General features: G+C 42.3%; 1 protein-coding gene across 1 annotated transcript in view; it reads left to right on the forward strand.

The window, feature by feature from the left end:
- The window catches only part of Kdm5a (lysine demethylase 5A), a 137,856-nt gene extending 132,161 nt beyond the window's left edge, over positions 1 to 5,695 (forward strand). The window contains 3 exon segments of the mRNA XM_045137268.1: positions 2,954 to 2,971; positions 2,973 to 3,035; positions 3,495 to 5,695. Coding sequence (XP_044993203.1) covers positions 2,954 to 2,971; positions 2,973 to 3,035; positions 3,495 to 3,701 — 288 coding nt within the window. The 3' untranslated portion in view covers positions 3,702 to 5,695.
- Positions 5,696 to 25,971: the final 20,276 nt, after the last annotated feature.

A 25,971-nucleotide genomic window follows, 5' to 3' on the forward strand; every position in this document is an offset into this window, starting at 1 on the left:
CGTAAAATAAATTTAGTGTTATGCTTCTCTGTGTAATTATATACTAATCAGCACTCAAGTTCCACATACTGGGAAATTTGTCATTTCTAGGCAAACTAGAAGGATTACAGCACCATAAAAAGTGTTAAAGGGTTTGGAGAGATAGCTTAGCAGTTAAGCGCTTGCCTGTGAACCCTAAGGACCCTGGTTTGAGGCTCTATTCCCCAGTACCCACGTAAGCCAGATGCACAAGATGGCGCATGCATCTGGAGTTCGTTTGCAATGGCTGGAGGCCCTGGTACACCAATTCTCTCTCTCACTCTTTCTTTCTCTCTCTCTCTCTCTGTCACTCTCAAATAAATAGACAAATTTAAAAAAAAATATTAAAAAAAAATTTAAGTGTTAAGGGCTAGTAAAATAAGGGTATCACTAAATGATCAAATTTTCTTTTTTTCCAAAATAGTAATATGCTCTGAGAAATAAACAAAGCCAGGCATGGTGGCTCACGCCTTTAATCCCAGCATTTGAGAGGCTGTGGTAGGAAGATTGTTTTGAGTTTGAGGCCAGCCTAGTTTAGAGAGAACCTGCCTCAAAAAACAAAAGAAAGCCAGGCGTGGTGGCACACGCCTTTAATCCCAGCACTCCGGATGCAGAGGTAGGAGGATCATAGGGAATTCCAGTTCAGCCTAGACTAGAGTGAAACCCTACCTGACACAAGTCATCTTTCTAATTCCCTTTACCTGCTCCAAAGACCCAAAATATTTATTCTGGTTTTACCTACTATAAATATTTACCTGCTCACTGTGTCTTTATTTTCTGTTTGTGTTACAGAGACAATTATATTCCCCATCCCCACTCCCCTTTTTTTTTTCTAGTTAGAGTCTCACTCTGGTCCAGGCCAATATGGAACTCACTGTAATGCCAGGCTGGCCTTGAACTCAGCTATCCTGTACACCACCACTACATCTGGCTCCCTCCCCTCTTTTAAATAATATTGTTAGCCAGGCATAGTGGTGCATACCTTTAATCCCAGCACTCAAGAGGCAGAAGCAGGAGGATTGCTGTGAGTTCAAGGCCACCCTGAGACTACACAGTGAATTCCAGGTCAGCCTGGGCTAGAGTGAGACCCTACCTTGAAAAAAATATATTTATTTATTTATTTTTAAGCAGAAACAGAAAATGGGTGTGCCAGGGCCTCCAGCTGCTGAAAATGAACTCTAGATGATTGCACCACTTTGTGCATCTCTGTCCAGCTTATTTTAAATATATTTATTTATTTATTTATTTATTTATTTATTTGAGAGTGAGAGAAGGTGTATGCCAGGGCCTCTAGCCATTGCAGATGAATTCCACATGCATGTGCCACCTTGTGCATCTGGCTTATGTGGATGCTGCAGAATCTAACTTGGGTCCTCAGGCTTCACAGGCAAGCTTCTTAACTACTCTCTAGCCCCTAATTATTTATTTGCTTAATTGTACTTATGCTTTCCTCAGAAGTAAACCATTATATAGTTATGCAGTAAAAATGTAGTTAAGGAAGAAATTAAGTTGCTTTGAGTTTAAAGATATAATAAGGAAGACAACAGGGTCAATTTTAAAGTATTAAGAATCAGCTGGGGCATGTATCTCTCAAAGCTCTGACTAGATTCTATGTCTGAGTATGTACTTTCTTTAATGAACTCCAACTTCACGTTTTGAAAAATCAACTGGTGGTGGCACATGCTTTTAATCTCAGCACTCAGGAGGCAGAGGTAGGAGGATCGCTATGAGTTCAAGGCCACCCTGAGGTTACATAGTACATTCCAGATCAGACTGGACTACAGTGATACCCTACCTCAAAATATCTAAAAATGAGAAACAAAAATGAAAAATCAACCAGAAGCAGGGTGTAGTGGTATATGCCTGTAATCCCTGCATCTGGGAGGCTAAGGCAGGAGGATCTCAAGTTTGATTCTAGCCTGGTCTACAGAGTAAGACCTTATCTCAAAAAAAAAAAGCATAATGAATAAATTATTTATTTAATTTTGGGGAAGAAGGAACAAATGCATAGAATGTTTAGACTAGTAATAATCAAAGCTGAAATTTATTTACTTATTTATTTTTGGTTTTTCGAGGTAGGGCCTCACTCTGGCCCAGGCTGACCTGGAATTCACTATGTAGTCTCAGGGTGGCCTCAAATTCATGGCGAGCCTCCTGCCTCTGCCTCCTGAGTGCTGGGATTAAAGGTATGAGCCACCATGCCCGGCCTTCGAAATTGATTTATGTATTTTTGGTTTTTTTAAGGTAGAGTTTCACTCTAGCCCAGGATGACCTGGAATTTACTACATAGTCTCAGTGTGGCCACAAACATAAAGGTAGTTCTCCTACCTCTGTCTCTCAAGTGCTGGGATTAAAGGCGTGCACCACCATGCCTTGCTCAAGTGATTATTTTTGACAAATGGTTTTTCCCACCTTTTATTATGAGCCCACAGTTACTGACTTCTGTGATTTGGATAAGCTTTACAAGACGCAGAAATCTGTTGGAGATTATTTGCTTTCTCTGAATGATACCCATCCAAGATCTCATTTGTAGATCTCATTCCTTTCTCTACTCTAGCTGATAAAACTGTTTTTAGGTAGCTTCCTGTATTTCCAGTACAGTCATCAACCTTTATACTGGGGGGAGAGAGAATACTATCTCTTTTTATCTAAAACATTCTTGTCTGTTAGGATATTACATAGAATTATCACAATTACCCTCTAAATATAAAAGCCCCAAATCACTTCATTGTAACTCCATTTTTAAAGTCACCAAATGAGTCCTTCTCTGGCCTCCTGTAGTTAACTATAGTCTTAGAAGGATCAGCTGGCATCTGCCACTGACACCTATCATTTTTCCAGATTAGTTTTAAACCCCAGAGTGATCTGTGTCTTTGACTGTTATAATTGGTTAATTTGTAAGATTTGACCTCTGATATTTGCTAACTTTTTATAGGGAGTTGTATTTGTAACGGAAGAAGAGAAGAATAAAAAATATTAGTTTTAAAAGTGGCCTATGTGACTGCTTTTCTAAAAAGGTATTTAATGCTCTCAGTACTTTGGCTTATCTCTTTGAAATAAAGCTAACACCCAGGATTGCCTTCACATTGTTGCACTGTTCCTTTCTTGGTCCATTACTGCCTTGTCTTAGAACCTAGAAATCGTTAATATCAGCTAAAATTACTTGGCTGCTCTATTAGAAGTTTCTTTTTGTCAAGTTTTCCCAGACATGTTTCTGCCTCACAGGGAACCCCAGGTATTCATGAGGCATCGGAGTACCTAAGAGGCCTAGTTCTGTGGACACTGTGGTAAAATATATTTCGGGGGTATTAACTTCTCAGCTTCTTTCTTTGAAAAATAACCCCATAAGAAGTTATGTCTATGTCTGGAAATCCCAGTTGTTTACTCTCATTTAAGCCAAGAAAGGTCTTTGGTTTGCTTTTATTTTGGGCTTAATGTTATGTAACTTAAGTGTTCTCTAATCTTGTCTTCTACAGGTAGACTGGGTGCAGTGTGATGGTGGCTGTGATGAATGGTTTCATCAAGTTTGTGTCGGTGTATCCCCAGAAATGGCTGAAAATGAAGATTACATCTGTATAAACTGTGCAAAGAAGCAGGGGCCAGATAGCCCAGGGCAAGCATCACCTCCTCCCTTCATAATGAGCTATAAACTACCAGTGGAGGATCTCAAAGAGACCAGTTAGCAAATGGTCAGCTTGGGACCTGGGAGGAAATGGACCACACTGAGACCTTATTCATTAAGTAGGATGGTTGAGATCCACTCAGAATGCTGTGTGCAAAGATAAATGGCCTTCGGAGGAAGTCCTCTTAGTGCTGACTTCTTCTGTGCATGGATTGGGTAGGCTACATTCTCTGTTAACACATCTGTGTTACGGCTATTTTTTGTTGTGGTTGTTTTGGTACAGCAGCCAGTATTTGAACTCTTGTCGTCTCTGAGTATGGTTTGCTGAGTGAAGATCATACTCTTGATGGAGCTCTCAGGTGGCTGTATGGCATTAACACATGGATGTGCTATCAGGCCATGTAGGATACGGCTTATGGCCAGTTGATACTAGTTAGAAGCTTACAGCACGGGGCAGTAACATTTGAAGTCACTCATTGCTTGTATCTCCATAGATGAGATAGTTGCAGAGGGATCAGAGCACCACTTTCCTCCCATGATCACTGGCATTTAATGTCCTCCTGACATGGCTAGGAGGAACAGGCCAAAGCCAGCCCTGCTCGATGTCTTGGGATGTCAGTGTCGTCTGCTTGTGCGCTTATTTGTACCAAGAAGGAAATCTCCCCCCAAAGACCCTCACCACCAGGGGCAGATCCACCTCGCCTTCCTCAGGAGGAGGTTGTAATCAGGTTCAAAAATCTGACTAGGCTGGATTCTGAGAAGAAGAATTTTCCTTATTTCAAGGCAAGAAGCCCTTTGGCTTGAGAAGTCTGTCCTGGCTCTGCACTGTCAGGAAGAGCAGGTACGTAGGTCCCAGCTGCTGGAAAGGAGACAACGGCCGCGAGTCAGGACGTCTTACTGAGCTCAGTGACACACGCCTTTGGGGAACCCTTCGTTCACAAGTATTCCAGACACACCAGTCCGAAGGCATGGCTGCAGGCAAGACCGCAAACAGCAGCTTTCTGCCTTGCAGCCTTGACCCTTACCTCTGTGGTTTCCAGCCTGGCCCCAGCAGATGTTACTGAACAGCACCATAGTTCACTGGAGGATGCTGGGTTGAAGGTGTCCTCTGTTTTGGTAAACCCATTTTTAAAAAGAAAGGAAGAAAAAAAGACTTGTTTTTACTTTTTTCTAAAAATGTCTCTGACTACTGACTGTTTAATAGATTATTTTTCCTTTTTTAATATACAAATATGATATATTTACTGTTACCAGCAGCATATGACAGTTTCAGCATCAAAAATCCATTTGGAGTACAGCCGGGCATGGTAGCTCATGCCTTTAATCCCAGCCCTTGGGAGGCAGAGGTAGGAGGATCGCTGTGAGTTAGAGGCCACCTTGAGACTCCATAGTGCATTCCAGGTCAGCCTGGGCTAGAGCGAGACCCTACCTCGAAAAACAAAAAAATCCATTTGGGAGCTTGGTTTTTCTTTTCTGTTTTTTGGTAAGGAAATCCAGTTCCTTCCTTGTAGTACAAGGTGTTAGCACTCCCTTCTCCATCCTCGCCTGAACATACCTTCCATTTTTTTGTTGTTGTTTTGTTTTGTTAAAATAGGCAATTATATTTCCTTGGTGTGTTGGGAAACTTGGTCTTACTCTAGTTTGTACTGTTTTGTATGTTTGAAACTATGGTGCTGTGTCTTCTCCCTCTTGTGCTCTGTGTCCTCATTAAGGTATTAGGTGAACTGTATGTAAACTCTTAAAAGGGGACTAATATTTTTTAAAGGACAAAAAAAAAAAATTTAAATAGTGTTTCTCTTCACTATCCTGTGTCCTTTATTTTGGTTCAAAAAATCTGTAGTTTGGCTTAAATTCATCAGTTGTCTTGAAAGCAGGGCGTTGGATGGATATAGAAGCAGACTGTAGTTTCCTCTTCCCTTTTTTACCCCAGTCTCTTAAAGAAATGTCTTCTAGTAACTAGAAGTGAAATGTACTGTCCAGTCACAGTTTGTGTGGGTATGAGGTTTAACTCAAAAGGCATCTTAGTAAAAGAAAAGTAAACGCTTTCTTAGAAAATCCAGTTTCTGTAAATGCTTTCTCTGTGATTCATGCTATCTGCTGTTGGTCACTCCTATCTTAACATTAGGTAACACTTGGAGTATTTTAACCCGTTAATTGGCTGGAAAGTGTTGACATGCTTGTGTGTTTTGAGCTCTCATCTCAATGTGTGTTATGATTTAAACTCTTAGTATTGATTGCAAGGTAACTAATCAGCTTCCTGAATTTTTTCTTGTTTTGTTTTTGTTTTTCCAGGTAGGGTCTCAGTCTGGTCCAGGCTGACCTGGAATTAATTATGTAGTCTCAGGGTGGCCTCGAACTCTCAGCAATCCTCCTACATCTGCCCCCGAGTGCTAGGATTAAAGGCGTGTGCTACTTCCTAAATATTTACTTTGCCAAGCTAGATGAAAATCAGCACTAAATTAAAATTTTCATCTAGTTGTAGAAGAAGGCTCAATATTTTTTAGCCTATTGGTCTTTTAAGAATCTTGAAATACTTGTAGATTAAAAATTGAGTGTAAACTGGGCATGGTGGCACACATCTTTAATCCCAGCACTCGGGAGGCAGAGGTAGGTGGATTGCCATGAGTTCAAGGCCACCCTGAGACTACATAGTAAATTTCAGGTCAGCCTGAGCTAGAATGAGACCCTACCTCGAAAACACACACACACAAAAAAAGAGTGTAGTTCAATCTTTCAAAAATTCAGAATGTAGCCAGGTGTGGTGGCACATGCCTTTAATCCCAGCACTTGAAGTCGGCAGAGGTAGGAGGATCACTGTGAGTTTGAGACCACTTTTAGACGACATAGTAAATTCCAGTTCAGCCTGGGCTAGATAGAGCTAGACCCTACCTCATTAAATCAAAAATAAATAAGAGAGAGAGAAAGGGAGGGAGGGAAGGAGGAAATTCAGAATATAAGTGATAAATGCCAGAATGCACATAATATTTGACATTTCTTCACTATCATGCATTAACTGTTCATTGACAGTGGAGGGCGGAGAATGTATTTCAGCGTTTTTTTTGTTTTGTTTTGTTTTTTGTTTTTTGAAGTACGGTCTTACTCTAGCCCAGGCTGACCTGGATGGAATTCACTCTGTAGTCCCAGGGGTGGCCTTAAACTTCTGGTGATCTTCCTACCTCTGCCTCCTGAGTGCTGGGATTAAAGGCATGCACCACCACGCCCAGCTTCAGAGTGTTTACTTTTGATGCACAGTGGCCCTGGGTTCAAATTTCAGCACTGCAAAGAAAAGAAAAAAAATGTGGCTATGACAGTAGATGGACATGAGGATGCTTGGTGCTTGGCTCTTGAAGTTTATAGTGGATAGAAATAGATGGCATTTTGAGGAACAATTTCTGTGCTTTGTACTGCATTTATCTGGTTGAGAGCTGAGAAAAAATACAACACACTCTGCACCCTTGAAAATTAAATATGTCATTTAGTTGATATCGTTGGATCTTTCTAGACTGATTAGGAGTTTGGACAAAGTCTAAGAAGAATACAAAAGAGAAATTAGTACCCCATCCCAAACTTAATAATACATTTTTTGAGCCAGCCATGATGGCATACTGCTTTAGTCTCAGCACTCGGGAGGCAGGGGTAGGAGGATCACTTGAGTTTGAGGCCAGTCTGGAACTACAGAGTGAATTCCAAGTCAGCCTGGCTAAAGTGAAGCCCTACCTCAAAAGAAACAAAACAAAAAACACACTTTGGGAATTAATGAAATAGGATTCATCTACTTAAAAGAAATGTTGGGGGGGGGTGCTGGAGTAGTGGCACTTGTCTGCAAAGCCATATGACCCAGGTTCAGTTCTCCAGAACCCACATAAGCCAGAAGCATATAAATAAAAAATAAAATATTACATGCATCTGGAGTTCATTTGCAGCTGCTGAAGGCCCTTGTGTGGCATGCCCAATCTCTCCCTCTCTCTCTCTCTGCCTCTTTTTCTCTCACAAATAAAAAAATAAAAATGTTGGCTGAAGAGATGCCTTAGCAGTTAAGGCACTTGCTTGTGAATCCTACGGACCCATGTTCAGGTGCACAAGGTGATGCAAGCACACAGGTTGTACATGCACACAAGGGCACGCACACATCTGGAGTTTGACTGCAGTGGCTGGAGACCCTGGTGCACCAATTCTTTTTCCCCCTGTCAATTAAAACAAAAAGGAAATATTGATATTGTATGCAAAGCATTATTTCACTTAAAGGAAATTATTTGCTACTAACTCATTCTTCTTTATTGTTTACATTTTGTATTAAAACTGAACTAGAGTGTTTTCTACCCTTCCTATCTCCTTAGAATTTCAGTTCTTCACCATTAGTATTTTAACTTACGTATTTAATTTTGTTGTTGTAGTTGTTGCTTGGTTTTTCAAGGTAGGGTTTCACTCTAGCCCAGGCTGACCTGGAACTCAATATGTAGTCTCAGGGTGGCCTCAAAATTATGCCAATTCTCCTACCTCTGCCCTCCTGAGTGCTGGGATTAAACGTATGTGCCACCACACCCGGCTGTATTTAATGTTTTTAAAGCTATTTCTCATTGCCTTCATTATAGATACTTTGACAAAAGTAACAAAAAGAAGAAAAGTTAAGTCTTTGATAATTGTTAAAAGGACAAGTCATTAGAACTGTGTTGATCCCCGTGTTCAGAAACACAAGAATTGCATAAGTAATTCACTTTCTTCTTGCAGAAAGGGAAAGCAACAAATTTCTGTCTCACTTGTGGTGCCAAGCAGAGAAGGAGATGCTAGCTAGGCTTCCTCACTAATCTACTGTTAACCAGCTTTGCCTGAACACTGTAAACTTGTGCCTCAGTTAACTTACATCGTTGAATAATTGAAAAAGCAGATATTAAATTCATATGAGGACTGGAGAGATGGCTTAGTGGTTAAGGCACTTGCCCATGAAGCCTAAGGACCCAGGTTTGATTCCCCAGATCCCACATAAGCCAGATGCACATGGTGTTGCATGCATCTGGAGTTCTTTTGCAGTGGCTGGAAGCCCTGTTGTGCCCATCCTCCCTTCCTCCCTCTCTCTCTCTCTCTCTCTCTCTCTCTCTCTGTCTCTCTCTCTCTCTCTCTAATAAACAAAAAATAAAATATTAAAACTGTATGATTAGCATGATTTTACCTGTGATTTGTAAAACAGGCATCTAGGAACTGTCAGTTACCTTGTTTCTCTTATTTTGTTACATGCTGAATGCAGTTCAGTCCACATGAAGTACTTGTCAGTGTTTTATTCTGCAGTGTATTTGTGTATCTGTCAGTACAGTACCTATTTATTGGTAGGAGGTTAGGAAAAAAAAATTTAAAAACCTGTCTTAACCTGGATGTGGTGGCTGACACCTATAATCCTTGCATTCAGGAAGCTGAGGTTCAAAAATAACTGACTTCAGTCAGCCTGGGCTAAAGTTGAGACTCTGCTTCAAAACAAATTTTAAAAGCCTATCTTTCAGAGGAGAAACTAGAAGCTTGCAGTGAGATTAGAAATTTGTCAATTGTGGAGATCTTGAGCTATTGAAGCGCCATATAATCAAGTTCAATAAAGTTCCACTTGTAAATCAGCTTCATTATGTGTGTAGAAACTGGGTTTTGCTGTAGGTCCTTAAGTACAATTCTTTTGAGCCACCCCTCCACCTTTAGATTAAGCCATAGCATTACTTCTTTGTGTATATGCTGGTGGTGCCATTTGTAGCAAGAAAGAGAAAGAATGAGAGTATTATCTTTGGGATTGGTGTCTTGGCCTAGATCATATCCGGTCAAACATTATGCAATATGTGATGTGCACTGACAAAGGACATGATGGGGTTTAAAGGGTAGAATTGTCTTGTTTTTACTTTTGCAATACTCTGCTTTATTTGAAACAAGAATATCTTGTTTTAAAACCTCATAGTTTATTCCTTTACATGTTTATTTAAATTTTACCAGGGTATTGGTTGTGCCTTATGAAAAATATAACTCGATTTCTTGATGTTTTGTCTTCTGAAATAATACTAGATATGGTCAATTGCATTGCATATAAAAATTTTTTGTGTGTGTTCATATTCCCTATTCAAGCTCCAACCCCATCCTGTTTTTGTGACCACATAATATATTTTGGAATGAATATTTATAATCTGAGGAAAGCTAGCCAGTATGTAGCAGCCATTTCCTCTTCTCCCCTCGCCCCCAGGGAAGATCTCACTCTAGCCTGGGCTGACCTGCAGTTCACTACGGAATTCCAAGATAGCCTCAAATTCACACCTCCTCGCTCTACCTCCCAAGAGGTACCATGCCTGGCTGCCAAAGCCATTTTTAATATTTTACTTGCTGGCTATAAAGTAAAGAACTGAGCTGAAAAGCTTTGATTGGTGGTGCAATTAGACTATTAGAACAACTGAGAAATATTTAAGTGATGGTTAAAGGATATCTTTTGTTACATGTTTTGTTTCAGTACGGGAATTGAACCTAGGGCCTTGTACAACGTGCTAGGCAAGCACTCCCCCACTGAAATGGATCCCTAGCCTTTGTGTATGTGGAGTTGGAGGGTAGCCTGTCTTCCTTTTTCTTTTTTTTTCCTGGAAACTTTATGATAAATAGAGACAATAAAAAGGAAGAATGGGCTTCCAGGCCTTCTTGCTGCTACAGATTAACTCCACACACACGTGTACCATCTGTCTTTACATGGGTACTGGGAAATAATACCTAGGCTGGCAGGCTTTGCAAGCAAGTACACTTAACCTCTGAGCCATCTCCTCACCCCCCCCCTTTTTTTTTTCTTTTGAGGTAGGGTCTTACTGTAGCCCAGGCTGACTTGGAATTCACTCTAGTCTCAGGCTGGCCTCAAACTCACAGTGAGTACCTCAGTCTCCCAAGTAGTAGGATTAAAGGCATGCACCACCATGCTCACCTCCTTTTTTATTTTTATTTATTTATTTGAGGGTGACAGACAGAGAAAATGAATGTACCGGGGCCTCCAGCCACTACAAACGAACTCCAGGTGCATGCGTCCCCTTGTGCATTTGGCTTGTATGGGTGGTCCTGGGCAATCAAGCCCTGAACCAGGGGCCTTAGGCTTCACAGGCAAGCACTTAACAGCTAAGCCATCTCTCCAGCCACCCCACCCCCCTTTTATTTGGTAGCAATCACAAAGTGAAATATCTGCAAGATGTCTAAATTGGAGAACCCCATACAATTTTTACAAAGGACCTGTCATTAGAAATTCCAAATATCCTTTTTGTTGGAAACAAAATTATTTTGCAAGTAAAGTGATAATTGGACTTTTTCTTCTCATTTTCTCTGAACACATACATAGAGTGACACAATTCTTGAAACTGAGCTCATTTTCACTAAAGGGATATAGTTCTGAAGAACCAAAGGTTTTAGCCTCGTTGTGATGGTCTGCAATAGCAGCTACTTGTGAGACAGAAGGGGGGAAAAACAAACAAGCTCTGTCTGCTGTACAACGCACGTTCAAGGCTAGCCTGGGCAAGTTAAAGTATCTCAAAAGAAAAAAGTGGTAGGGCCGGGCGTGGTGGTGCACGCCTTTAATCCCAGCACTGGGGAGGCAAAGGTAGGATTGCCATGAGTTCAAGGCCACCCTGAGACTCCATAGTGAATTTCAGGTCAGCCTGAGCTAAAGTGAGACCTTAACTCGAAAAGCCAAAAAAAAAAAAAAAAAGTTGCTTAACGGGGCATGGTGGTGCACACCTTTAAATCCCAGCATAAATAAATAATAGTGTTAGTTTTCGGCCTGGAGGAATGGCTTAACAGTTAAGGCGTTTGCCTGCAAAGCCAAAGGACCCTGGTTCCATTCCCCAGGACCCTCAAAAAGCCAGGTACGCAAGGAGGCACACGTGTCTGGAGTTTGTTTGCAGGAGCTGGAGGCACTGGCACACCCATTCATATTCTCTCTCCTCTGTCAAATAAAAATAAAATAATAAAATTCTTAAAGGGGCCACTAAGCACACAATAAAAGGAAACTACAAAACAACACAACCAGTTAGTTATGTGAATAAACCTGAGAGTGATTTTGGAGTGGTTTTTATTTCTCACTTACTCTTTTAAAAAAAAAATGGGGCTGATGAGATGGTTTAGCGGTTAAGGTTCAAGGGTTGATACCCCAGTACCTACATAAGCCAGATGCACAAGGGGCACATGCGTCTGGAGTTCGTTTGCAGTGGCTGGAGGCCCTGATGCACCCAGTGTCTATTTGTCTGTCTTTCTCTCCCCCTCCCTCCCTCTCTCTCTCTGTTGCCCTCAAATAAGAGTAAGCTAAAAAGAATATTGAACTAGAGAGATGGCTTAGCAGTTAAGGCACTTGTCTGTGAAGCCTAAGCATCCATGGAGTCTCCAAATCCCACATGTGTGTATGCCAGATGCACGGAGGTGAGGCAAGCGCAAGGTTGCACATGCCCACTAGGTTGCGCAAGCGTCTCGCGTTCATTGCAGTGGCTGAGGCCCTGCGAGCCTAGTCTCTTGCTCAGTCTCGCTTGTTGAGCTCTCTAAAAAGAACTGTTCATTTGGGGGCTGGAGAGATGGTGTAGCAGTTAAACGCTTGCCTATGAAGCCTAAGGACCCTAGTTCAAGGTCATTTATTTGAGGGAGAAAAAGATGAAGATACAGAATGGGCACGCCGGGGCATGCAGCCACTGCAAATGAACTCCAGGCACATGTTCCACCATCTTCATCTGGCTTTATGTGGGCGCCAGGGAATTGAACCTGGCTTCACAGGTAAGCTCCTTAATCACTAAGCCATCTCTCCAGCCCTGTTGTTCTTCCCTGCCCCCACTTACTGTTCTTAAGGTACATTTTCACTCTAGTTTGGTAGGAAGAAAACTAATGTTTCTGCATATGAAACCTGTTAGGAGCCGGCCTTTGTATCTCCTCAGTGAGCAAAAGGCACTACAGGGAGCCTGAGGAATCCAACAATCTGGGTTTTAGCTCTCTGTGTGACTTATGCTAACTATTTGGAGCATGGTTTTCTACCACGCAGGTTTGATTAAGTCGTAGCCCCTCTTCTTGACAGAGTAAGATCATTTTAGAGGTGGTTTCTCCCTTAAAACATTACAGAAATTAGAGCCAGGTGTAGTGGCACATCCCTTTAATCTCAGCACTCAGGAGGCAGAGGAAGGAGAATCATTGTGAGTTTGAGGCCAGTGTGGTTTTTGTTTGGTTTGGTTTTGGTTTTTCCAGGCAGAGTCTCCCTCTAGCCCAGGTTGACCCATAGTTCACTATATAGTACATAGTCTCAAGTTGACCTCGAACTCACAGCGATCCTCCTTCCTCTGCCTTCTGAGTGCTGGGATTAAAGGTGTGCAACTTGTGTGTTCTTGTGTAGTATGCTTGCTATATTATTTATTCCTGTATAACACTACCACCCTAAACTTTACAGCTTAAAAGCCAGTCTTGGTGCAGGCGGAAAGGCTTTCCAGCTATATATATATATTCTGAAGAGTTCTTAATTTTTCCTCTAGCCATTTTCAGAGTTCAGGTCCTTGATCCATTTGGAGCCAATGATTTTCACTTAGGGTGAAAGATAAGGGTCTAGACTCTTTTTACTGCATGTAAATAAGTTTTCCCAGTGCTGTTTGTTGAAAATGCTGTCTTTTAAAAAATACTTTATTTTTTAGGGGGGGGGGTGCTCACTAGTGCCTCTAGCCACTGCATACAAACTCCAGATGCATGTGCCACCTTGTGTGTTTGGATTTACATCGGTACTGGCAAATCGAACTTGGGTCCTTGGGCTTTGCAAACAAGTGCCTTAACCACAGAGCCTAAAAATGTTGTCTTTTATCCAATGTGTTTTTGTCCTTTTTCTCAAAAATTGGGTGTCTGCAGTTACATGGACTTTAACCAAGATCTTATAATCAATGGAATCACTGATCTACGTGTCCGTTTTTATGCCAGTACCAAGGCTCTGTAGTATAACCTGAAATTAGGGTGATAACTCTAGCAGTTTGTCGCTTCCCTCCCCGCCCCAGGATTTTTTGTTATCCATAGTCTTTTGTACTTCCAAATTAATTTTAAGATTTTTTTTCTATTTCTGTGAAGAATGGTACTAAAAGTGTTGAGTGTGATTGCACTGAATCTGTATATTGTTTTTGGTAGAGTGGCCATTTTCATGATATTAATTCTTCCAATCCATGAGCATGGGGGATGTTTCCATCTTCTGATGTCATCCTCAGTTTATTCGGTGTTTTAAAGTTTTTATTGCAGAGCGCTTTCACTTCCTTTGTTGTAGGATGTATATGTGGCTGTTGTGAATAGAACTGTTCCTGATTTCTTTCTCAGCATGTTTGTCATTGGAATATAGGAAGGCTGCTGATCTCTTTTTGTTAACTTTGCGGTAAGTACTTTCTCAGTTCTAGGAGTTTTGTACTGTAGTCTTTAGGGTCTCACTTGTAGTCATGTCATCTGCAGAGAAAGCTAGTTTGACTTCATTCTTTGCTGTTTGCATCCCTTTTATTTCTCTTGTCACCACTCTGCTTAAGACTTCGAGCACTATATTAAGTAGCAATGAAGAGTGAACGAACACCTTTTTCTTAGTAGAGATGCTTTTTAGTCTTTCTGCATACGTGATGATGTTGGCTATAGGTTTGTTATAACATGCCTTTATTATGTTGCAATATATTCCATCCGTAGTCTCTAGTGTTTTCATTATGGAGTGGTGGTGGATTTTGACACAGGCCTTTTCTGAATCTATTGAGATGATCATGTGACTTATGTCCTTGAGTCTATTTATGTGACTTACATTTGCTGAGCCACCTCTACATTTCTAGAATGAAGCTGACTTGAGTTTAGTTTGCAAGTATCTTACTATTTTTCTGCATTTATTGCCATTGAATTCCATTTGCAAGTATCTTGTTAAGAATATTTGCACCTAGGATCATTAAGGATATTGGTCTATAGTTTTCTTTTGTTGTGTCTATCTGAATTTGGTATTACTGTAGGAGTTAGGAAGCATGCTCTGCTTTTTCTATTTTGGGGTAGTTTGAAAACAGTGGCTTCAAATCTTTAGAAGTCTGATAGAATTCTGTACCTACAGTGAACTTACCCAGGCTGCCTTTTTATTTATTTATTTATTTTTTCTTTTTAAGGTAGAGTCTAGCTCTATATCCCAGACTGAGCTGAAATTCACTATGTAGTTTCAGGGGGCCCTTAAACTCATAGTTAACATCCTACCTCTGCCTTCCAAGTGTTGGGATTAAACATGTGCACCACCACACCTGGTTGGGCTCCTTTTGGTTGGGAGATTTTTAGTTGTTATTGTTTTGTTTCTCTAAGATAGGGTGTCACTGTACTCCAGGATAACTTGGAACTTACTCTGTAGCCCTGTGGTGGCCTGGAACTCATGGCATTCCTCCTACCTCAGCCTCCCCAGTGCTGTGATTAAAGATGTATACCACAACACTCTTGGGAGATGTTTTTATTATTACTTCAATCTTATTATTTGTTATAGGTCTGCTTAAGCTATTTTTGCAAGCTCAGTTTATTTTGGCAGGTCTTGTATATCAAGAAAATCATCTGTCTTTTAGCTTTTACAATTTGGTAGAGTGTGTTTTTAGGATTCTCTCAATTTCATTGCTATTTATTGTAATGTCCCCTAATCTCTAATCCTATCAATTCTGGTCTTCTCTCTCTTTCAAAGGGTTTTTCAGTCTTGTGTACCTTTTAAAAAAGTAGCTCAAGGGCTGCAGAGATAGCTTTGTGGTCAGGGCACTTGCCTACAAAGCCTAAGGACTCGTGTTCGACTCCAGGTCCCATGTAAGCCAGACACACAGTGACACAAGCATGCAAGGTAGCACGTGCACACAAGAGGATGTATGTGTCTGGAGTTCGAGCGCAGTGGGTGGAGACCCTGGTGTGCCAATTCACCCCCCCCCACCCCCCTTTCATTTAAAAAAGAAACAGTCTGTTAGGCTTGTCTAAAAGAAAAAAAAAGCTGGGGTGGTTCACACCTTTCTTAATCCCAGCCCTTGAGAGGCAGAAGTGGGAGGATCACCATGGATTTGAAGCCACGCTGAGACTTTATAGTGAAGTCCAGGTCAGCAGTGCACGCCTTTAATCCCAGCACTTGAGAGGCAGAGGTAGGAGGATAACCGTGAGTTCAAGGCCACCCTGAGACTATATAGTGAATTCCAGGTCAGCCTGGGCTAGAGTGACACCCCCACCTCAAAAGAAAAAAAAAATTGTGTTTCATCCTTTTTTTTCCCCCTTTCATTTCTATCCTGATCTATATATATATATATATTTTCATCTGTTACTTTTGGATTTGTTCTTGTTTTTCCAAATATATTTGCCATCTATTTACCTAATGCAGATATAAACTTGCCTCTTAGGACTACCTTATTGTGTCCCATAGGTTTGAGTATGTTATGTTTTAATTTTCTCTAAGCTCTAGGAACTGTTCTTTCCTTCTTGATCTTTTTGATGATCCATTTATTATTCAATGATGTGTATTTAGTGTTCAGGTTTTTGTGTGTTTTCTGTAGTTTCTGTTGTTAATCTCTAGCTGTATTACATTGTGGTCAAATAAAATACAAGTAGTTACTTCAGTTTTCCTAAATTCGTTGAGACTTATTTGGTGTCCTATTAGGCAATCTGTTTTAAAGAAAGTTCCATGGGCTGTTGAAAAGAATGTATTCTGTGGTATTTAGGTAGAATGTCCTGTCAATGTCTGTTAGGTCTGTTTGTTTTATGGAAACATTTAATGCCAGTGTTTCTGTACTTATTTTTTGTTGAGATAACCTGTTTCTTGGTGAGAGGTAGGTATTGATGTCACTACTACTGTGTTGGGACTTGTCTCTGACTTTTATAAAATCGAGTGCACCTATATTTGATGTGCATATTGGAATTATAACATCATCTTCATGGATTTCTCCCTTGATCAGTATGAAGTGGTCTTTATTTCTTTTGGTTAATTTTGGCTTGAAGTCCCATTTTTATCAGATATTAGAAAGGCAATGCCAACTTGTTTCCTAGATCCATTTGCTTGGATCTATTATTTGCCTGCGTGTGTGCATGCGTATTTGGTAGGGTCTTCCTTGCAAACAGATGCCTGTCTGGCTTTGTGTGGGTGGCTGGGTAGCTGAGCTCAGGCTAGCAGGCTTTGCAGCCAAGCACATTGTTATCACTAAGCCATCTCCCCAGCCCCAGTCTGTGTCTTTTGATCAGGGAATTGAGTTGATATCTGTCATGTTGATGCTTGTGTAGTATTTGCTTTTTCTTAGTCTTCATTTGGCTAATTATTCTTATGTTACTTATCATTTTCCCTCCTCTAGCCTTTTGAATGTGTTTATGTTTCTCTCCAATGTAAAGTAGTCTCTTCTATCCAATGAATATCCTACACAGAGCTGGCTCAGTGCTCACAAATTCCTCTAGCCTGCTTTCTGCTTTGTCATGGAAAGTTTTTCTTTTTCCTGTTAGGAGAGATCATTTTGCGTAGTCTGTATTGACAGTTGTAGTATCCATGTCTAAAATACCCTATCCTTTGTGGCATTTAGAGTTCCTATTGAAATATTAGCTGGTAGTTTCATGGCCTTGCCTCTGTAAGTGGCTGTGTGTTTTTCTCTTACAGCTTGTAGTATCCTTTCTTTGTTTTATGTATTTGTTTTGACTGTAATATGATAAGGGGAAGTTTCTCTTCTGGTCCTATTTGGTGTTCTTTAGGCCTCTTGTACCTGGATGGGCATCTCTTTCCCTAAATTTGGGGAAATCTCTTCTTAAAAAAAAAAAAACTTGGGCTGGAGAGATGGCTTAGCGGTTAAGTGCTTGCCTGTGAAGCCTAAGGACCCCGGTTTGAGGCTCGGTTCCCCAGGTCCCACGTTAGCCAGATGCACAAGGAGGCGCACATGTCTGGAGTTCGTTTGCAGTGGCTGGAAGCCCTGGCGCGCCCATTCTCTCTCTCTCCCTCTATCTGTCTTTCTCCCTGTGTCTGTCACTCTCAAATAAATAAATAAAAAATGAACAAAAAAATACGTTTAAAAAAAAAAAAAACTTCAGGTCTGGAGAGATGGCTTAATGGTTAAGGCACTTGTCTAAAAACCTAAGGACTCAAGTTCCATTCCCTAGTACCCACATAAGACAGATGCATATTGTTCCTCATATCTGGAGTTTGATTGCAATGGCCCTGGCATGCCCTCCCTCTACCCCCCTCTCTCTTTCAAATAAATAAATAAAAATGATATTTTTAAAAAATATTCTATGCCCTTGGTCTGGGAGAGAGGGAGCAGAGAAGGTGAAGCCATCTCCCCATCCCCTTCATTTATTTATTTATTTCGTATTTTAAAAATTTTAGCCTGGCATGATGGCTCAAAGCTTTAATCCCAGCACTTGGGAGGCTGAGGTAGGAGGATTACCCTGAGTTCGAGGCCAGCCTGAGACTACGTAGTGAATTCCAGGTCAGCTTGGACTAGAGCAAGAACCTGTGTCAAGAAACAAACCAAAAATTATATTTACATACATATACATATACATATATATATGGGCTAGGGAGATGGTTCAGTGGCTAAAGGTGCTTGCCTATTGGCCAGGGTTCAGTTTCCCATTACCCATGTAAAGCCAGATGCACAAAGTGGCACATGCATCTGCTTACAGCAGCAGTTGGCCCTGGCACACTCAATCTTTCTCAAATTAAAATATATATATAATCTGTCTGTCTGTCTGTGTGTGTGTGTATTCTAGCACATTATTTTATTTTTATTTTTTTAATTTTTATTAGCATTTTCCATGACTAACACATTATTTTTAAAACATTACTGAAACTTTAAAAAGGACAATCTACTACTGCATCCCAGTCCGAATTTCATTCTGAGTAACTGCTATTAACTGATAAACTTTTTTCAGGCTGTTTCAATATGATGTGTGTACATGTAAATACATAGGAAGGGTTTTTTTTTTTTTTTCATTTCTCATAGGTCAGTTATCTCTTATTTATTTATGTTTTAAATATTATATTTATTATTATATTTATTTATTTACTTGACACAGAGAGAGAATGGTGTGCCAGGGCCTCCAGGCACTGCAAATGAACTCCAGACACATGTGCCCCCTTTTGCATCTGGTTAACTTGGGTTCTGGGGAATCGAACCTGGGTCCTTTGGCTTTGCAGGCAAATGCCTTAACTGCTAAGCTATTCCTCCAGTCCTATTTATGTTTGTTTGTTTGTTTTTTAATTTTTATTTATTTATTTATTTGAGAGTGACAGACACAGAGAGAAAGACAGATAGAGGGAGGGAGAGAGAGAATGGGCGCGCCAGGGCTTCCAGCCTCTGCAAACGACTCCAGACGCGTGCGCCCCCTTGTGCATCTGGCTAACGTGGGACCTGGGGAACCGAGCCTCGAACCGGGGTCCTTAGGCTTCATAGGCAAGCGCTCAACCGCTAAGCCATCTCTCCAGCCCCTATTTATGGTTTTTAAATATTTATTTATTTGAGAGAGAAAGGAGGCAGACAGAGAGAAAGGGCACACCAGGGTCTCTAGCCACTGCAAACAAATTCCAGATGCATGCACCTCCTTGTGCATCTAGCATATGTGGGTGGGCCCTAGGGAATCAAACTGTGTCCTTAGGCTTTGCAGGCAAACACCTTAACCACTAAGCCATTTCCCCAGCCTTATTTTTTTTTTTAAGAGCATGTGCCATCTCGTGCATCTGGCTTATGTGGCTACTGGAGAATTGAACCTGGGTCATTAGGCTTTGTAGGCAAGCACGTTTACCACTAAGCCATCTCTCCAGCCCTATCTCTGTATTTTCTAAATCAGTGTCCATTCTTGAAAGGGCTTTTGAGTTAATCTGCATAGCACTTCATCAAATAAAGAAACATCTATCTTTTTAGTTTTTTTTAATTTTTTTATTTATTTGTTTGAAAGTGACAGACAGGCAGAGAAAGAAGCAGATAGAGAGAATGGGCCTTCCACCACTGCAAACGAACTCCAGATGCATGTGCTGCCTTGTGCATCTGGCTTTACCTGGATACTGGGGAATCAAGCCTCAAACTGAGATACTTAGACTTCACAAGCAAACACTTAACTGCTAAGCCATCTCTCCAGTCCCAGAAACATCTGGTCTTTGTGGGGGGGGGGGATGATGTGAATGTATATGCAGGCAAGCATGTCCCACAGTGCATGTGTGGGGTCAGAGGATAACTTCAGAGGTGGATTTTCACCTTCCACCTTGTTTGAAGCAGTGTGTCTCATTCACTGCTGCATTCACCAGGCTGTCTAGCACACTAACTGGCTTCACAGACCCTCCGATCTCTGTAGGTGCACTGGGATTACAAACTGTTACAGCATCCTGCTTTTACATGTGGTCTGGGGATCTAAACTCAGGTACTCATGCTTGCATGGCACACTCTCTCCACTGAACCATTACCCCAGCTCTGAAACACTTGCTGATGAATTTCTGGAGACCCTTGAGTTTTGGGGATTCGTCACATTGCCAGGAGGGAAGGACATTCAGGCTATTGGAAGAGAACAAGCTGTGGTCAGCTCATAAGCAACTTGGCCTGACCTGCCAGGGTGTGTTCACACACCCCAGGATTGAGAATCATTCCTGTAGCCTGTGGGGGCTGGGGGGAGGTGTGGGAGGAACGTGGAAGGTGGGCTGGGCCAACGTTAGACTCAGGGAAGGATGTCTCCAGCCACAGTGACCCTTAGACTATTCTCGCAGGACTGGGACTCTGGCAGCAACTTCACTAAAGTGTGGAATGTTTTGGGTTTTTTTTTTTCCCCCATTTCCTGTAGGTTTGTGGGAGCCAGAGAAATACAAGAAAAAGGTTTTGATCTTCTCATAGTGTCACACATAGCTGTGCATGCTGCAAATATTCAGACTTCTAAGAGACCTTGCTATACTAGAAAGAATCCTTGGACCCATAATTTTTCTAGGTCTTGGTCTATTTATTTATTTATTTTGGTTTTTCAAGGTAGGGTCTCACTCTAGCCCAGGCTGACCTGGAATTCACTATGTAGTCTCAGGGTGGCCTCAAACTCACGGCAGTTCTCATACCTCTGCCTCCTAAGTACTGACCACCACACCCAGCCTTCCCCCATTCTTTTAACAGAAATAGGGAAACCTCTGTCACTGCCTAAGTTCATGATCTCCCTGGCACGCAGTATGTTATTTCGGTACCCCTTCCCCAGTCTAGAGTGCTGTCTTTCTCCATCTTTTTCATGATTAGATTTACTGGTTTTGTCTTTCCATTACTGGTTATGCCTGAGACTCTGTCCATCCTACATGCAAAACAAGTTGAGTACTTCATTACTGTTGGGAACTCCAAAAGGAACCACAGAAAACTCCCAAGGAAGGACATGTTCTAGAGAAGCGTCATTTCCAAGTGTAGTGCAAAGCCACCGGGCTGACGAAGGTGGCTAAAGAGCAGCAGAGGAGCAGCTGGGATGCTGGCCTCACCCTGCTTCATCTATCTGCCCGGCAGCCTCTGGGGCTGAGCTCTGCCCCAGGGCCCGTGGTAGATTTGTGCAGGGCTGTGCACACTGCTGTGTCCCGTGTGGAAATGCAAGTCCGGAGCAAAAGCCCTGCGGCCCTTGTTTCTCCCAGCAGTCCTTGCTGGGGGCTGCTGGCAGTGGCGGGCTGCTTGGGCTTCATTCATGCCCCTGGACAGAGCCCTGGTCTAGCCTGCTGATCGAAACTGTCAGTTGAGACATTTTTTAGGCATCCCAAGATCTAGTCCACGGCTTTAATCCTGGGCCACCACCCACAATTTCCACCCTTGATCTGGCTGGGGTCCTCACAGGACACCTCTTTGTTTGCTGATGGATGACAGCAGCTGGAGGGGAGTGTACTGAAGGACTTTGGAGAGGGAGGCTATCGCCCAGGTTTGCTGTGAAGGGCGTGAGTCACCCAGGAAGAACGACTGCAAGATCTGTACCAAAAAGGATACACATCGCAATTCTTTTTTGTTAGGTGTTCTCAGCAGCTTATCCCAAGGAAAGCAAACTCCTATGGAGAACAGGCTAGAGCACTTTATCTTGGGTTTGTTGTTTGTTCGTTTGTTTTTGAGGTAGGGACTCACTCTAGCCCAGGCTGACCTGGAATTCACTATGTAGTCCCAGAGCGGTCTTGAATTCATGGCAATCCTCCTACCTCTGTCTCCCAAGTGCTGGGACCACACCTGGCTTTTTTTTTTTTTTTTTTTTTTGCCAAAGAAGAGAGTAATGCCTCCTTCTGAGCGGAGACATTGCTGCTGCTGATCTAGGGGAGGAGGTGTAGATATGGAGACATTTGGATTGGTTTGACTCCTTCCTCCTAATCTAGTGGTTTAAGCCCATGCCTCTCCGTGGGGCTGGGCCTCCCTGGAGTGACAGAAGTCACATGACTTGGTATTCCTAGGTCACTAGTGAGGTCAGTTACCAGCTTCTCCCTGGCAGCGTCTTTCACCAGGTTGGCTGCTGAACCAGCATTGAAACTCCCCTCCCATGTGAGGGCACAGTGCCAATGAGACTGAGATCACCTCACCTACACCATCCACAAAGCAACACCAAGTATCCAAGTCTCAACTCAAAGCAGCAAAAAGCAATGACAAACACTAGCTGGCATTGCAAATAGCCACTTAACACATGTGCCAGAGACGGCTGGATCAAATCCCGTCTCCAGATGGGTAAGTCAGCATAAAATGGCTAGCGTGAAAACTGAGACACTCCTTCAAGAAATACCCATTCCAGGGCTGGAGAGATGGCTTAGTGGTTAAACTCTTGCCTGTGAAGCCTATGGACCCTGGTTCAAGGCTCGATTCCCCAAGACCCACATTAGCCAGATGCACAAGGGGCGCACGCGTCTGGAGTTCATTTGCAGTGGCTGGAAGCCTTGGCGTGCCCATTCTCTGTCCTCTCTCTCTCTCCCTCTCTCTCTCTGCCTCTTTCTGTTTCTGTCGCTCTCAAATAAGATAAACAACAACAAAAAAAAAAAATTAAAAAGAAGTGCCCATCCCATCACAGAGGGCGCCCATGAGAGGTACTTAATGGGAACTCCAGACAAAGAAAGCAATGGCTATAAATACATGCGAAGAACTCTAATAAATGCCTGTATGAAATCCTGAAGGAAGAAAAAAGGTCATAGCATGCCTGAGTGGGATACCGGGAGGACGCAACAGCTAGATGAAGTAAAGAGTGATCCCAGCAAAGCTTCGCGGAAGGCACTGCCCATAGAATGGGTCAAGCAGAAGACAAACTGTCAGGCCTTCCTTGACTCCAAAGAAGGGGAGCAAGTACTCAAAACCAGTGGAAAGTTCAAGAAAACCATATGAACACAACATGAGAAATGTGGAGCACCCTGAGAAGGTCAAATGTTCAAATAATGGATGTAGAAGGAGAATTTCAGGCCAGTGGCATAGAAAATATTTTCCTCCGCAATCCTAGCAAACTCACAGCAATCCTCCTACCTCTGCCTCCGAAGTGCTGGGATTAAAGGCCTGTGCCACCATAACCAGTTTAGTGATCTTTTTTCGTTTTCTCGGTCCTGCTCTAGCTCACGCTGACCTGGAATTCACTGTGTAGTCTCAGGGTGGTCTTGAACCCACAGCAGTCCTACCTCAGCCACCCAAGTGAATAAAGATGTATGCCACCATGCCCAGCTCCTCTTTTTTGGCATAGAAAATATTTTCAACAAAATTTTGGGGTTGGGGCTGGAGAGATGGCTTAGCGGTTAAGTGCTTGCCTGTGAAGCCTAAGGACGCCGGTTCGAGGCTCGGTTCCCCAGGTCCCAAGTTAGCCAGATGCACAGGGAGGCACACGCATCTGGAGTTCGTTTGCAGTGGCTGGAAGCCCTGGCACGCCCATTCTCTCTCTCTCCCTCTATCTGTCTTTCTCTCTGTGGCTGTCACTCTCAAATAAATAAATAAAAAATGAACAAAAAAAATTAAAAAAAAATTGGGGTTGTAGAGATGGCTTAGCAGTTAAGGTGCTTGCTTGCAAAGCCTAAGGACTCAATTTCAATTCCCCAGGACTCACATAAGTCAGATGCACAAGGTGGCATATGCACCTGAAGTGCAGTGATAGAGACCCTGGTGCACCCATTCTCTATCTGCCTCCCTCCCTCCCTCTCATAAATAAAATATATTTTTAGAAAGTTCCCCAAGGGCTGGAGAGATGGCTTAGCGGTTAAGCACTTGCCTGTGAAGCCTAAGGACCTCAGTTCAAGGCTTGATTCCTCAGGACCCACAACAGCCAGATGCACAAGGGGGCAAACATGTCTGGAGTTTGTTTGCAGTGGCTAGAAGCCCTGGCACGCCCATTCACCTCTCTCTTTCTCTGTCACTCTCAAATAAAAATTTAAAAAAAAAAAAAAAGAAAGAACGAAAAGTTCTCCAAATCTGGAAAAGAAATGTCCATCCAGACACAGGAGTTTTGTAGTCAGTTCCATGTTGCTGGGATGAACAAAGCAAGCACAGTTTAGGTGAGGAAGGGGTTTACTTCAAGCTTACAGATCCAGGGAAAGTTTTGTCAGTAGCAGAAGGGGCTGATTCCACACATCCAAGCAGAGAGAAACAACTAGGCAGCTGGCAAAAATGAAAAACAGCAAGCGTCAGAAACACAGGCAGAGTACAGACTTATCTGCATACCCCTAGGATGGAAATAGGATCTGCCCTCCAAACACCTTGGGATCAGGCCCCAGGATCTGTCCCTAATGACACCTTCTCCAGCAAGGAAGCTGTAGACCCAAGTTTCATATTTTAATAATAAAATACAAGTCACCAGGTATAGTGACACGTGCCTTTAATCCTAGCACTTGGGAGGTGGAGGTAGGATGAATGTCATAGGTTGGGCCCAGCCTGAGACGACATGGTAAATTCCATGTAAATTGAGACCCTACCTTGAAAAAACAAAATATATACACAAAACCACTTGAGTCTATGGGGGACATACATTCAAACTACCACAATCCACCCCCTGACCCCCAATAGACACATAATCATATCACATTGCAAATTCTCTTCAGTCCAACCTCAAACGTCCCATGGTCTTTGTCAGCTTTTTTGTTGTTTTGTGTTTCAAGGTAGGGTCTGTCTCTAGCTCAAGCTGACCTGGAATTCACTGTGTAGTCTCTGGGTGGCTTCAACTTATGACAATCCTGCTTTCGCCTCCCAAGTGCTAGAATTAAAGGCATGTGCCACCACCATGACCAGCCTTCTTTGACAATTTTAAGACTGTTCCAAATCCCATCTCACCTGAGATTTAAGACTGTCTTTTAACTGTGAATCCTGTAAAACCAAAACAAGTCACATATTTCCAATATATTACAGCACAGGGCAAACATTTCCATTGCTATAAGTCATAACAAGGAGAGTGTGGACAAATGCAGTATCAATAACCATCAGGTAACCATCAGACATCTGCAGTTCAAGTCTGATACTCATGACCAGTGATGACAGTTTCTGGATTTTCAATTTTCATCCCTGCAGCAGGGCTAGGAATAGTCAGGGAAAACTTCCGTCCCAAGCCAACAGCACTCCATGGTAGCCCTTGTCCAGTCCTGGTATGTTCAAAACATCTTCAGGTCTCCATTGCAAACCACAGTATCTCCCAGTGGTCTCTACCAGGGTCCTGGCCCTGCTCCACTTGTGGCTCCTGGAACTGTGGGAATTGTATGGTCGACTTTTTTTTTTTTTTTCTTCCCAAAGTAATACCAGCTTGTAGTCATACAGCCATATTCAATTAAGGGGGAAATAATTCTTGGCCTTGAAGAGCAGTTTTTTGTTTTATTTTGTTTTCCCCCTTCATAAGGAGTTTGCATTTCTACCATTCAGCCTTTCCTTGTTGGAATCACCTCAGACATCTTTCCATTATTTCAGTGTAATTGATGATGATAATGTCCTTCACAATAGCAGCTTAAGCAATCAATCTCTGTGCCATTAACCTTAAGCTTCCTTAAATTTTTTCCAGTACTTTAAATCTTATATCTCTCAGTTCTATATCTCACCAAGCACATCAATTCATTGCTTTTAATTGAATGTTGATTAAATGCTTAGGACTTGGGCAGAAGAATGCAGCCAGCCCTTATGCCAGTAGTCCAGTTCCAACAAAATTCTCTGCTGTCTTTCCTTTTGAAAGTTCATAAGCAAAGCCTCTAAAGTTTTTTCCTGCTAGGGCTGGAGAGATTGCTTAGCAGTTAAGGTTCTTGCCTATGAAGTTTAAGGACCCAGGTTCAATTCTCCAGTACCCACATAAGCCAGATGCACAATATGTTGCAGTTGTCTGGAATTCATTTACAATGGCTGGAGGCCCTGGTACACCCATTCTCTTGTTTTAAAAAATGGTGGGGTGGGGGGTGCTGGAGGCAGGCATGATGGTGCACACCTTTAATC

The sequence above is a fragment of the Jaculus jaculus genome, chromosome 18 (genome assembly GCF_020740685.1).
Source record: "Jaculus jaculus isolate mJacJac1 chromosome 18, mJacJac1.mat.Y.cur, whole genome shotgun sequence".
NCBI lineage: Eukaryota > Metazoa > Chordata > Mammalia > Rodentia > Dipodidae > Jaculus > Jaculus jaculus.